Consider the following 14713-nt stretch of genomic DNA (forward strand, 5'->3'; position numbering starts at 1 on the left):
TGCTTAAAAGAATTTGTTTTATCAGCATGATGGGTAATTAAGATAAGGATTAGATTTAGGAGCACTCACTTACAAAAATGACATAAAAAGCATTATATTTAGTTTTATTCTTTTCATATTTTTAAATATATTAATTATTTTTTAATATTATAAAATAGATATTCCAATACTGAATTACCAGCGCGATAATTATATTTTTTCCATGATTGAAAAGATGCAAGTTATTGGCATGGCCACGCATAATAGAAAAATTAAGAAAGAAGCAAACTTTTGTCAAAAATCAGGCCTAGGATGGATGATGATCTCTAGGGTCGGTGAGAGAGACTGACAGGTTTCTTCTTCAGCTATTATTATTACTGATCGTTGATTTTTTCAGAATAAAAAGGCAAGTGTATAAAGCAATAATAATAATAATAATAATAATAAGGAAAAAGGATAAAGTAGCTGCCTTCTACACCCTGGAAAGGCAAATCCATGGCCAAGTTGATTTTTGTTTATAGGGAAGGTTCAACAATAAATCCAGGCGAAGATTGCTCTCCTCCATGATCCCATAATTAGTCTCTCTTAAAAACCTACACTTACACATTATTTCACATTCCTTTCCTTTCTTGCACGTTTCTTGTCAATGTCTATGTGTTTCTTTCGATTTGAAAGATATTATTTTCTTTATTAAAAATTTTCTCTTTCTCTCTCTTGAGACAAAGGGTAGTAGGTTCCATGTCTTGTATCCTTGTTGTTAAAGAGAGAGAAGAAATTGAGGGTTGCATGTATTCTGGTGTAAAGGAAGAGAGTTGCATGTTTCTGACATAATAGAGTAACAGAGATCAGAGAGAATAAGATGTTGCAGAGAGCTGCCAGCAATGCTTATTCATGGTGGTGGGCAAGCCACATCAGGACTAAGCAATCAAAATGGCTGGAGCAAAACCTTCAAGGTAACATTTTTCTTTCTTTCTTGCTTTGTTTATTGCCCCTGTGATTTCAAGAACTAGGTTTTGACAGGCTAGATCCCTAGATATTTCATGATTATTTACATCCAATATTATTTCATGTTGCAAATGGATTTCAATGACTAATGGGTTTTGGCTGAATTGATTAGGATTTCTATAAGATATTAAAATTATAACTTGTTATATGATATGATTGAAATATGATCGTCTAGTTTAAACAATACAGTTGCAGAAAAAGGAGGTTTATGATCATCTGGTTTATTGAAGACATTTTTATCATCTAGAATCATGTGTATGATAAAATCTAATTTGTGGGGAACTTGATTCTAATGACAAAAAGCAATCTTCTTTTTTTTTTTTTTTGAAAGAAAAGCAATCTTCTTTTTATATTACAGTAGAGTTTGTTTTTTATTGAATTCCAAGTTAAGCCAATCTGAATGAAAACATGAAACATTGATGAGTTTCAATTTCCCAAAATCTAACTTCTTCTTTTTTTTTTTTTTTTTTTTTTTTTTTTTAAATATGGGTAAGAACCAGTTTTCTTCAATTTCATTTGCTCGAAAATATGTAAAAATGTCTTCAAACTTAATTGATCTCTTACTGGAACATTGGGCTGCACTTATTTTAGCATAATTTTAAGTGTTAATAGCAAACTTCTGCAAATTAAATCTAATGGCTCTGCATAAAAAAGGAGAAGAAAAACTGAATGAACTTCTTATTAACATCTTCTGTCCATGGTTGTTAAAATCTGTCATTCACAGGGATATCTGGTCAAATTCAATATTACATTTATCACTTCCAAAACCAAGAAGCAAACACAAAGGTTTTTGGAATTTTTCGTGTAATTTGGAACAATTTTCAGAGATGGATCTTATTCAGTCTTCTTCAGCTGTATTACTTGTATTAATGAAATATAAGAAGTTTGTTTCTATTACTGCAACAGACTAAATAAATAAATAAATATATATCTGTAAGTAGGATAAATATATTCATTCACCCATCAATTGGTCTTGACAGGCATAAACTCAATTTTAATTTTGCATGCCATAAAAACTACTGACAATGCAAATGTGAATTCACAGATATGGAAGAGAAGGTCCAGACTGTGCTCAAACTCATCGAAGAGGATGGAGACTCCTTTGCCAGGAGGGCAGAAATGTATTACAAAAAGAGGCCAGAGCTGATACATTTTGTGGAAGAATCTTACAGAGCATACCGGGCCTTAGCTGAAAGGTATGATCACATATCAACAGAGCTACAAAATGCCAACAATACCATTGCTTCTGTTTTCCCAGAAGAAGTTCAATTTGCAATGGAAGACGAGGAATATGATGCCGCATCTAGATTCCCAAAGAAGCATCCAGAAGTCTCAAAAACAAATATCCCAAAGGTTCCAAAGATTCCCAAAGACATAAAGGGTAACTTCACCTCAGCTACCAAGAAATTACAATCCAAGAAGTCAATGAAAACAACAAATTCTGCTACGGTTGCTAAATCTGGTTTGAGCAAATCTAAGGGCCTTCAGGAGATTGACAGGCTTCAGAAAGAAATTCTGTCTTTACAAACTGAAAAAGAGTTCGTGAAGAGCTCTTATGAAGGTGGGCTAGCAAAGTATTGGGAAATTGATGAGAAAATCAGGGAAATGCAGGATAAGGTTTGTAGTTTGCAAGATGAATTTGGTGAAGGCATAGTCATTGAAGACGATGAGGCTCGACAATTGATGGCTTCAGCAGCCTTGAAATCATGCCAGGAGACATTGGCTCAGTTGGAGGAGAAGCAAGAGAAATCTGCAGAAGAAGCAATAATTGAGAGCAAACGGATCAGTGATGCCCGGGAGAAGTTGAAGTCTCTCAAAGATGAGTTTCTACATGGTGAGATCAATCAGGAAAAGCCAAAAGCCAAAGGTAAGTCTATGAACTCAGTCAGAGAGTTGAAAAGCTCAGACCAAGAACCGAGCAGTGTCACGCAAGAGAGAAAGGATTTGGAGCTGTTACGTGTAAAAATTAAGGAACACCTTGAGGTGGAATCTAATGCATCTCTCAGTGTGACAGAACTTGCAGAGAAGATTGACGAGCTTGTGAACAAGGTGATTAGCTTAGAAGCTGCAGTTTCATCACAGGCAGCACTCATACAGAGATTGAGAGCAGAGACAGATGAGCTTCAAGCACAAATTGGAATCTTGGAGGATGATAAGGCAACACTAATCAATGGGAAAAATGATTTGAGAGACAAGCTGATGGAAATGGAGGAAAAGTTGCTTGGACTTCAGGAATTAGACAAAAATGTTGAAGACCAGAATAACAGTCTTCAAACACATTTTTCTGAAGCACATTGTAATCTTGATCATATCTCAGAGAAACTGCATGATGTGAAGCCAGATGATGAGCTCGAGGACACACCCCAGACACAGTGGAAATCTCTAGTTGAAGTTGAATTACAACAAGAGGTCAAAAGACAAGAAGGTGTTCTGAATTCTAATGATGGCCTTCATGAGCTGCAGAAAATAAACTCAGAAGAGGAAAGCGAGGTTTTGGATAAACAACAAGAAGAGGTCAAAAGACAAGAAGGTGCACTGAATGCTAAAGATGACCTCCATGAACTGCAGAAAATAAACTCAGAAGAGGAAAGCGAGGTTTTGGGTAAACAACAAGAAGAGGTCAAAAGACAAGAAGGTGCACTGAATGCTAAAGATGACCTCCATGAACCACAAAAAATGAACTCAGAAGAGGAGCACAAGGTTTCAAGTAGACCACAAAAAAGTCTCAGAAGACAAGAAGCTGCACTGAATCTTGATGACAATATTAATGAATCAAATGAAGAGATCAAAAGACAAGAAAGTGCACTGAATGCTAATGATGACCTCCATGAATCACAGAAATTGAACTCAGAAGAGGAGCAGAAGGTTTCAAGTAAACCACAAAAAAGTCTCAGAAGACAAGAAGCTGCTCTGAATCTTGATGACAGTCCTAATGAATCACATGGAGAGGTCAAAAGACAAGAAGGTGCACTGAATGCTAATGATGATCTCCTTGAAACACAGACATTGAACTCGGAAGAGGAGCAGAAGGTTTCAAGCAAACCACAAAAAAGTCTCAGAAGACAAGAAGCTGCTCTGAATCTTGATGACAGTCCTAATGAATCACATGGAGAGGTCAAAAGACAAGAAGATGTACTGAATGCTAATGATGACCTCCATGAACCACAGAAATTGAACTCAGAAGAGGAGCAGAAGGTTTCAAATAAACCACAAAAAAGTCTTAGAAGGCAAGAAGCTGCACTGAATCTTGATGACAGTCCTAATGAATCACAGAATGTGGAGCCACAGGAGGAACTCAAGGTTCCAGCCTCTATGCAGAAAGAGAAGAAATTTTCTTCTGAAGTCAATTCACTGGCAGAGTTGAAAGAGCGAGAAGAAAAACTTACAGAAGGGCTCAAGGTTTCAGAATCTTTGCAGAAAGAGAAGGAATTTTATGCCGAAGTCAATTCTCAGGCTGAGTTGAAAGGACAAGATGAAAAACTTAATCCTGAGGATCTCGAGGATTCAGGTAGAACACATGAAGAATCCAGAGGACGAGGAAGTGCACTAAGTCCTGATGGCAGTCTTGATGGGGAGGTCGAGGTTTCAGTTTCTTCACAGAAAGAAAAGGCTACAGATGAGAAAAAGGAAAAGGAAGAGATAAAAGAACATCTCAGCACCTCTAACAGAAATCATGGAGACGATGCAAGTCTACCACAGACAAGTAATGAACCTGATGATTCTCAGGAGAAATCTTATGACATGAAAAAGGAGGAGAAATTTGAAAAGCAAGATTCACCCAAGGCTGTGGACAATCTCCTTGTTGTAGAAACACAGAAGCAGGCAACAGAGCAAGATGATGAGCCAGACTGGAAGTATTTGTTCATGAATGGTATGGAAAATAGAGAAAAAACTATGTTGAGTGAGTATACTACAATTCTTCGGAACTATAAAGAACTCAAGAAGAAGCTTGGTGAAGCAGAAACCAAAAATGGGGATGACCTCTTTGATACAATGGTGCAGTTAAAAGAACTGAGGAGTGCTAATGCAAAGAAGGATGAACAGATTAATATCTTGCGTCAGAAACTGAGCCTTCTCCAAACAGGCTTGGGTGAAAATGAATCTGATAAATCAACCTTGACAGAGGCAGAATTGCAAAAAATAGAGAGAGATGTAATATATGATGTCAAGCTGATAACAATGGAAGAGCCAGAAATCTCACCAATTGAAAACAAATTCCGGATGAGCATCGATGAACTGTTAGAGGAGAACTTAGATTTCTGGTTAAGATTCAGTTCTACATTATATCAAATTCAGAAATTTGAGACTGAAATCAAAGATTTGCAGTCTGAGTTGTTGAAACTTGAGGAGAAAAAGAAGCAGCAAGATGGTAGCACTAATGCAAAGTTTTCTCTGAAATCAGATGCAAAACCGCTGTACAAGCACCTTAGAGAGATTCACACTGAATTAGCGGTCTGGTTAGAAAAAAGTATGCTACTGAAAGATGAACTGAAGAGCAGATTCTCATCCTTGTGTGAAATTCAAGAAGAAATAACTGCTGCTTTGAAGGAGAGTGCTGAAGATGATGACTTCAAGTTTACAAGCTACCAAGCTGCTAAGTTCCAAGGTGAGATTTTGAACATGAAACAAGAGAATAACAAGGTTGCAGATGAATTGCAGGCTGGCTTAGATCATGTTACGACACTCCAGCTGGAAGTTGAAAGAGCTCTAGCAAAGTTGAATGAGGAATTCAAGCTTGCTGGATCAAAGAATCGCCAAAATATCCAACTGGAACACTCCGACAGCAGATCTCGAGTTCCTTTGCGGTCATTTATCTTTGGTAACAAACCAAAAAAGCAAAAGCATTCAATCTTCTCCTGCGTGCACCCTGTACTGCAAAGGAAATACAATGGTTTGAAGGCAGGGATTTAATGTCTAAATTGATTGTTTTTAATGGTTTACTGCTTTAGTATTTTTTTTTTAATTTCTCTCTCTTCCTTTTTCATTGTTATTTTTAAGAAGCTGTAGCTTCGCCTTGATTTTGACAGGGCATGTTTTCCTTGTAATATAGATGTTTATATTTAATGAAAACAGCAGGAATTTTTCAGCATTTTCAATTGGCATTATTTGATTTTATTTATTAAGATCCCTGTGGTGAAATCTCATTTTGAGTTCTTGATATTACATATAAGGCTTCTTCACCTGTTTTGCTGACCTTTTCTAGGCAAATAAACTGTCCTAAGTGAAATACAATTGAACTCATCAAAGAACGAACTACTGCTACACAATGAAATTTTTAAGAATATCAGTAATCACTACAGAGAATCACATCAAAAAAGTTTAATTCCACTCAAGTAATGTTGCTGATACAAACCGTTTGCAGTGCTTTGTTGCTTTTCTCCTGCAAAATGGTATTTTATCAAGAATAATGCTATACATGCAAACAGAGCTTTTCTTTTTTTTTTTTTCAAATCCTGTAAGGCATTATCATGTCAATAATTAGTTCAATATTACATAGGATGACACATGCATTACAAAATATTTGTAAACAAAGCATTTTCCACAACAATATTATGAAAATATATTTTAATTGAGTACCTTCTCATCTACAAGATATAATTGAGTACCTAATTGCTCAGAATACACTTGAATATAACCAACTTTTAAAGAGAAACTATTTATAGCATCATATCTTCCCACATACAAAAAAGCCTCAATGCCGGCTGTGATGGATGGGCTAAGATGACGGACATTGCAGTGCACCAAAAGACACCTCTGAGACTACCTTGGCTCCCCTTCCCTTGGCCATGTACAGGCCTATGTGATGCATCAGCTCCTGCCACAAGAAAATAATAATAAAAAAAATAAAATGTTAGGGACAAATGTCTCTGGCGTTCCTCTGTGTGTGTGTGTGTCTTTGGCAGCTGATGCTGGCCCTCAAAAACAAATCAGCATTGTTTTAAATCCAGATGTGAAAAAAGTTGGGAGAACTGTAGATATTACTACTAAAGGAAAAGCAAAAATTTTTTTTTTTTTTAAAATAAACCTCCAATTATGAATGATGAAAGTAGCAAACAAATGTGAAAGCCTTTCCGATTCAAAACATTGACTACAAAGCCCTCTTAAAGCAATTCACCAATCTATGCATGATTGCATCCCACTTCTCATTCTCTAGGCACTGCCCTGTTTACTTTGATGAGCAATCTAAGGCCATCAATTTACAAAACTGCTTCACATATACTAGCGTCTTCAATTCCATTCTCTGTGTTCAGCCTTAAATCTGTGCAATCTAAAAAGAGTTGCAGAAAGCATCTCTAAATAGTACCAGATAGATAAGCCTCTCAGGTAGTTATAAACAACAACAAATAGGCTGGTCGGTACAACTAAGAAAATCTTAGCCTGAGGCATGGGTTCAACACTCTAGACTTGCATTCTAAAGAACCGATAGAGCAGGGATGGGAAAAATATAAGGAAAAAGCGACCACCATAAAACCAATCAATGAAGGCATGAATCATGATAACTATAGATAGATATACGAAATTTGTCTCTTTCAATAGATACCTTTCCTTATCAAAGTTAATGGTTTGATCCCATGTAGCATCATATTGAATGTTTTGTTTTTCACCTATGCCTCCTTCAAAAGTAATTCTAAAATTTTATTTTGCTAAAAAAGTAAATGCAACAAGGACAAATTATACTTAATGAATATATGAATTCTGCTGGATATGAGAAAAGGAAAAAGTCCATTACAACAAAAATTAAATTTTGCTCTTCAGGAAAAAAAAAAAAAAAACTTATGTCTTTTATATTGCTCTTCGTTTTCTAACCAAAGATTAACTTTTCCCTTTTCTGGAATACCAAAATAATAATAATAATAATAATTTAATTTCTAACGAAAGGCAGCTAAATTTAATAAGATTTGCTTCCTCATCTCGTTTGCTGTGACCTCTAATACGTGTTCAATGCATACAATTTATTGATCATTCCCAATCTCTAGTATATAAATCTTGATCGAAATAGTGAAAAATTGCGCAAGCATAAGCAAATTTGTGATTGAATGATTCATATTACCTGTGGATGTGCTATAACATCTTTGGCAGCTCTGGCAACATGAAGTGGCAGGTCAAAGGTTGCACAAGCTTGAGAGAACACAATCACGTCCTCTAGAGGAGCAAGAAAGCCCCTATTTCTGGCAGATAGTGCTGAACAAACGAAATCCAGCACGCATATATCCGTGCATATCCCTACTACCAGTATCTTCAATAACAGATAATATACTCCACATTTTAGACAAGGAAGAAGAACCTTTACTTAACATTTCTTAATTAACTGCAGTCTCTTGACATTTTAACAGAAAATACTTACAATTTTAATCTGATTATTCTTTATCCAATCTACAAATACATTGGAGCCATCTTTCTCAATGCAACCCAGGAACCCATCAATGCAATCCTTGCACCTTAGGGTGGCATTAGCTTCATTCTCCAACCACTGGAGTTCTGCAGATCACAAAAACCAAAACAAATCAAGCATAAGAGTAGAAGAAGAAACCATTGAAGCCAGTACAAAAGCACAGCAAGTACCTGGAACAAGTCTTGCCTCATCAGTTCCAGCAATACAGTGAGGAGGGTAAGGGTGCTCGGGAATGTCAGGATGATGAGAATCAATAAAACCGAAAACTGGCCATTTATTGTCACAGAAAGCTCGGGCAAGCCTCACAGACTCCTCAACCATCGTAGAAATTTGCTTGTCAGGCTGTTTTGGTGCCTGTAGGACCCAACAAAAAATTAAGATCTCTGCACCAAATACTCCACATAAAATTAAAAAAAAAAAAAAAAAAACAAAGAATACCAAATTGCCAGCGCCGACAGTACAGAAACCATTAACAACATCGACAAGAACAAGCCCAGTCTTAACATCGCCGTTGAGAAGCAAAGAATCTTGTTGGACAGGAAGCTCTTGCTTCAACAAATCAATCGAGTTGGACACCATCTTCTTCTTCTTCTTCTTCCTCCTAGCAAGAATTGATGTGCAGGTGAGAAGATATTTCTTTATGTATTTATATAGAGAAGACTCTGCGCCAGCGTGCATTCGTCAATAGAAGAGCTCCAATTGGCTCCTCTGCCTTTCAAATTTCTTTTTTTTTTTTTTTTAATTAATTTTCGGTGGAGAGGATTACATGACAGAAGTGAAACAGAGAGATTTTGAAATAATATAAACCCTTGGACTTTCGTAGTTAGAAAACAAAGTAGGAATCAAGACAAGAATTTTGTTAGCGTTTGCCTTTTGTTTTTGAATTGGACTAACCATCCCTAAATTTATTAAAATCCCTTAATTATTATTAATTATGTATTTTTTTATTTAATAAAATTATTAGTTATTATATAAATAAAATTATTAATTATTATTAATCAAAATTTGATTAATTTGAAATTATCTACCAATCCCAAGATTTAGCTCAAACATCTAATATCGCTCCCAATTTCAAAATTCAAATTTAACATTCAATTTCAACCAAATTTCAGAATTTTAGATTAAATATCTAACAGCTCCATAGAGTCAGCTAAGTAGGACAGACTAGAGATAAGCATTATTTGGTTTAAACTGAATAAATTAAATTGAACAGTCTTAATTCGATAATTCGTTTTGATTTTTAAAATAATTCGGTTTGATTTAATTTTGTATTATAAAAATTTTTATTATTTTGGTTTGATTCGATTCGATTTTAGAAAAAAATCATTTAAACCGAACCGAATCGAATAATTTTATTAATTTTTGATTTGATTTATTTTTATGAAAAATTTATGAATTATATGTAATTTTATATATATAAATTGTTTAATTTCATTGATTAATAGTTATTAGGTTCAAATCAAGATCAAAATCATATCAAACAACTTAAAAATCAAGTCTAAATTAAAAAATTAATCAAAAATCAAAATCGATAGGTTTGAACCGAATCGAACCAAAATATAGCAGTTCAATTCAATTTGATTTTTCATCCATTTCGATTCAGTTCAGTTTCTAAAATTTACAATTCGATTTTCATGATTTAATTTGATTCATTTCGATTCAGTTTGATTTGAACTGAATGCTCACCTTTAGGACAGACCAGGTAGATTTCTTCTCATTAAATTTATAAATGCTTAATTACCCGCCAATGACATTGCAAACCTCTCCATAGAGTCGCTAAGCAATGGTTTTATTTTTAGAAAAACATCCATACATATAACCATGCACGCTAATTGTTTGACAAAAATCTTCGACCAAATGTTGTCTTCATTCACATGTCCATGCTTTGATTACATACACAAAAACTCCCCACTTCAAGCACTTAAAATATTCAAGAATCATCTTCGGCTAGGCTTCCATAACAGTATTTGATACATTATAAATGAACAGGTCTCTGGATGAAGAACACGTGTACCATCTCCCCACTTCAAGCACTTACAATATTCAAGAATCATTTTCGGCTACGCTTCCATAACAGTATTTGATACATTATAAATGAACAGGTCTCTGGATGAAGAACACGTGTACCATCCACCATCCATATATATATATATATGAAGTCAAAAATTCTTATGATATTAGGATTCATGGATGAGAAGCGCGTGTGTCCTCATAAAGTGGCCATCCACACTCCAAAATACTGACAGATGAGGTCGTAGCACGAGTGTATGCAATAAAAAAAGGTCAGGTATCCTTGGCCCAACCTAAACCTTAAACCCAATCTATAATATGATAGCCCTAGGCCAGACTTCACCTCCAGTCCCTAATACAGCATAAAATGTATAAGACCTTAAATGATAAGACATGTGTACACCTGTAAAGGAGCCATGCCGACCCCAGAGTATGAGCAAACAAGCCATTGAATAAAGGGCATGTTTGTACTTGGAAGAAGTCGGATATCTTTTGGTCGCAACAGTATGAAAATCCCACTCCATAGTATAATTACACCAAGAACAATCCTACCGCTAGCCCTCTACTAAAAGAGGTCAGACAATTAACATCAACATTGAAAATAGTCATATAGGCCACATGATGAAAATGGTGGAACTCATTAGTTTATTTCCTAGGGAGTCATATTGATAACAGTCATTGACACCTAAAGGACAAGCTCAGTGAATGTCCTTAAAGACAGAGTGCTTGGTGCTACAGAGAGATACAAATATAAAAGACAAAACCCTATAGCAAGGCCATCAGATTCATTAAGTGTCCCACTTATGGATTGAGGGAATATGGTTTAGATATTACTCTGATATAGATTTATTTTTCCTTTTGAGCAGTTTAAGTTGGAGTGTCCTTAACATGTAGATTGATAAATCGGCTTTTCCTAAACCAATCAGTTGGATGAGTCGATTATTACATCAATCTAACTGGTTGCCACCTTTCACTTTCAACACAGATGCGTTAGGACTATTATTACTATGATTGGACTCCTCAAATAGATTTCAGTGATTAAGACAATCCACTTATAATAACTTTATATGTGTCAGATAAACATTAGCGTATTTGTTCTATAAATAAGAATCCTCCCATGATTGAAGGTTTTCCTAGCCTATACCATGACCCCATTAGAATTACTCTCCGTAGAACTTCTTATAGGTAGTCGTGGTAGCATGATACCATGAATAAGTAGTTGTATGATCCTTGAAAGATACTATAGCACCCGAATTACCTTAAACTATCTCAGCCACATGTCACCATTTTAGACACCATTTGAATCCTAAGTTATTAGCATTGATGAAGTTGCCATCTTATAGCATTAATGAAGTTGTCATTGCCCTAGCCCTCAAAGCTTGCAGTGGAGCAATATTACTTGGGTCTCAAATCCAGGAGTTTGCTATCACCTCTGATTAATTGGTTTCACATAGTACAGTTCCTAGTGCCCTAATGAATATGAAAATGAAGCAGCGCATCATCTTGCAAAACTTTACTTCGGGAATGAATTATTGAGTAATTGGCTAGTGGATGTTCCAATTTTGATTGTTAATATTTGCTCTCTGAATGTTGCAAGGGCCGTGTAATGCTTTGTGCAAGTAAAAAAAAAATGTACTGCTATACACTTTAATGAAGCTTTGTGTATTTTTCAAAATTTCACTGATCCTAGTATTGTTTTTTTTTGTTTTGAATACGGTACTTTCTAACATAATTATTAAATTCGGATCGAATTAGTTAGTTGAACTAGTGAACTAACTCTCAAATTAATCTAAGTGTATAATTGAATTAAATAAAGAAGCGACCGACATGATCTGGTTGATTCGACAATTGAACTCGTGAATCGGTATTACCTGGTTGATATGACTGTTTTAATTATTCAATAAAATCTTTTTTTAGTGTTAATATAGAAAATTGAACTCAAAATCTCATAAAAAGCTTTTAAAATTAAATTCAATTGACCTAACTTGGTAGTTGTGCTCTTTTCATTTCAATATATTTATTTTTTTTAATATATACTTAATATTTCATAAATACTAAAAAGAAAATTATACATTTATAGAAATTTTTATGCATTATATTATTTGAATATTTTTATATAAAATTTAAAAATACTATTTAAACTTTATTAAATGTAATTTAATAAATGTTAAAAGTTTTATTTTAAATAACTAAAATTTGATTAATTATATTTGTTTATTTATATTACTAGGTGTTATATGTATTTAATTAATTTATATATATTTAATTAATTTTTAATAATTCATGGGACAAACCATTAATCCACTGATTAAATCACAGACTCATTCACTCAGTCCCTTTGCTTTGCTGAGTTAGTCTCCAATCAAACTTAATAATATTCCTTTCCAGGTTTCAAAGGAGAAAAAAATAAGATAGGTGATAAGAAATGATAAAAAAGTAATTTAATTTTTTTTAATCTGCAATAGCATGTTGGATTTTTATGAAAATAATTTAAAATTAAAGAATTTTATTATAACGGACGAAAATGAAATAAATCTTCAATTAAAAAATGATGGGTGCAGCTTACCAGTTTCTATGCCTCCACAACTAAGTTATTCCATGTCTAGAAGGAGGAAGGTAAAATAAAATTTTGAAAAACTTGTTATTTAATTTGTTTATTTTAAGAAAATTAATTATTTAATTTTTTTTAAAAATATATTAGTTAATTTTTATATTTTTATTTTATCTATTTTTTAATTTTTTATTATTTTAAATATTAATTTAAATTTATTTTAATTCTCGTAATTTAGAAAAAATACAGCCATATAATCTTTTTATTTTTTAAGTTTGAATTATTATCTATATAATAGTAATTTTTTAAAAATAAAATGACTGAATAATAATTTTTTAATTTAAATTTTTTAAATAAAATTTTTATAATCTATATTTTTTGTTCCAAAAGGAAAAAAAAATTAAAAGTATTTAACAATTAAAAAAAATCTTTTTAACTCACTAATTTAACGAATTAAAAATTAAAATTTTTAGACTCTAAAAATTATAGTTTAAAAACTTATGTGTTTTTCAAATATAAATTATAAATTTCTTTAAATTTTCAAAAAAAATCTCTAGTTGCTAGTTTGTGCTTGCTCCCTAGATCACTATCCCATGACTGGCTAGATTTCAAGTCCATGGATCTTACTCTCCTACCCCTGCCCAATTGTTACCCTCCAAGAATTGCTCCCAATATGTCCAACAAATTTCCGTAAGAAGAGCTGCTCAACTGAGGGAAGCCATAGGCGTGTGGCTGCATGAATGGGGTGCGAAGTAAGCTGGCCGAATCAACCATGGACAAATGTATGAAAGCTGGCAGCTTTGGCAAGGGAATTACGTGCATGGGAGGAGCAAAAACCATGCAGCACGGGCCAAGGAAGATGGGAGCTTCAGCCCACCAGGTGGGCCGCATGGGCTAGCAAGGGGAACCCAGCACCAAGGCGCCAGAACTACTCCATTTGCCGCCCAAATGCAATGGCTTGGAGTGAGGTGGCAGGAGCTGCTTGCTTCCCTTGTCCATCAAGTCATTTTCCCTCCCATTGAATATTTTATTTGATGTATTTGAAATAGTTTAAATCCAGCCACACAATAGGGTCTCCTTGGGCAGAATTCATTTGTATAAATAGGGGACTTAGCCCCATTTTTCTGTATATGAGAGTTCATACACACAAGAGTGAGTTGTAGAGAAAATTCCTTGTAATTGCACAGCCACTTCAATAGCAATACAAGTTTCCTTTGCATCATTCTTCTTCTTCTCCAATGTTTATGTTTATTTTATTGCCTTGTATAATCGGCCATCAGGGGGCTTAGTGTTTCGACCATTGTTTCAAGCAAGTGATTTTGTTGCCGTGTGATCAAGGGACAAGAGGAGGCTGACTTGGGAAAACCAAGTGCCGCACGTTGGGGTGTTAGGGCTGAGAGACATTACCGGCGTGACACAATGATCATTCCAACTAGAGAACAAGTCCCTTAAAAAACTATTATTATATCGTACATGACAAGAGTATGCATTCTCCTTGCCCAATAACACACACTTACTGCCTGTTTAGTATTAGTATTGTATTTAGAGATTTATTGCATTTGGAAATTTAAAACTACTTTTTTAACCATTTTAAATACTGTTTAAAAATAATTTAAAAAATATTTTATTATTTTAATATTTTTATGACTCAAACTTATTAAATTTAATTTTAAATTATTTCTTAATACCCTCTAATTATCATATCTTTCTAAATAGTAGTTTTAACAACAATGTTAAACATGCTTTTATATTCCTTTCAGTTTATATCAACATTA

General features: G+C 34.1%; 2 protein-coding genes across 2 annotated transcripts; one reads left to right on the forward strand and one right to left on the reverse strand.

The window, feature by feature from the left end:
* The first annotated feature begins 412 nt into the window (after nucleotides 1-412).
* On the forward strand, nucleotides 413-6073 carry LOC110641265 (protein NETWORKED 2D-like). Its single transcript, XM_058154365.1, has 2 exons — nucleotides 413-932; nucleotides 2030-6073. The coding sequence occupies exons 1-2, from the start codon at nucleotides 839-841 to the stop codon at nucleotides 5893-5895; spliced, it is 3960 nt and encodes a 1319-aa protein (XP_058010348.1). The 5' UTR covers nucleotides 413-838; the 3' UTR covers nucleotides 5896-6073.
* A 461-nt stretch (nucleotides 6074-6534) lies between these two features.
* On the reverse strand, nucleotides 6535-9130 carry LOC110641264 (nicotinamidase 1). Its single transcript, XM_058154366.1, has 5 exons — nucleotides 8816-9130; nucleotides 8548-8731; nucleotides 8330-8463; nucleotides 8036-8221; nucleotides 6535-6799 (listed from the first exon to the last, which is right to left on the reverse strand). Exons 1-5 carry the CDS (start codon nucleotides 9053-9055, stop codon nucleotides 6701-6703), a joined length of 843 nt encoding a protein of 280 aa, XP_058010349.1. The 5' UTR covers nucleotides 9056-9130; the 3' UTR covers nucleotides 6535-6700.
* Nucleotides 9131-14713: the final 5583 nt, after the last annotated feature.

The sequence above is a fragment of the Hevea brasiliensis genome, chromosome 10, assembly GCF_030052815.1.
Source record: "Hevea brasiliensis isolate MT/VB/25A 57/8 chromosome 10, ASM3005281v1, whole genome shotgun sequence".
NCBI classification, from domain to species: Eukaryota; Viridiplantae; Streptophyta; class Magnoliopsida; order Malpighiales; family Euphorbiaceae; genus Hevea; species Hevea brasiliensis.

Bases quoted from the DNA above. Each gene is read 5' to 3' on its own strand.
- LOC110641264 (XM_058154366.1), bottom strand. From the start codon at position 9,055: ATGCACGCTGGCGCAGAGTCTTCTCTATATAAATACATAAAGAAATAT. The intron at 8,464-8,547 runs GTACTTGCTGTG...TGTGATCTGCAG, and splicing joins TGAGGCAAGACTTGTTCCAG to AACTCCAGTGGTTGGAGAAT. The intron at 6,800-8,035 runs GTAATATGAATC...TTCTTGTGGCAG, and splicing joins ATGTTATAGCACATCCACAG to GAGCTGATGCATCACATAGG.
- LOC110641265 (XM_058154365.1), top strand. From the start codon at position 839: ATGTTGCAGAGAGCTGCCAGCAATGCTTATTCATGGTGGTGGGCAAGC. The intron at 933-2,029 runs GTAACATTTTTC...GTGAATTCACAG, and splicing joins GCTGGAGCAAAACCTTCAAG to ATATGGAAGAGAAGGTCCAG.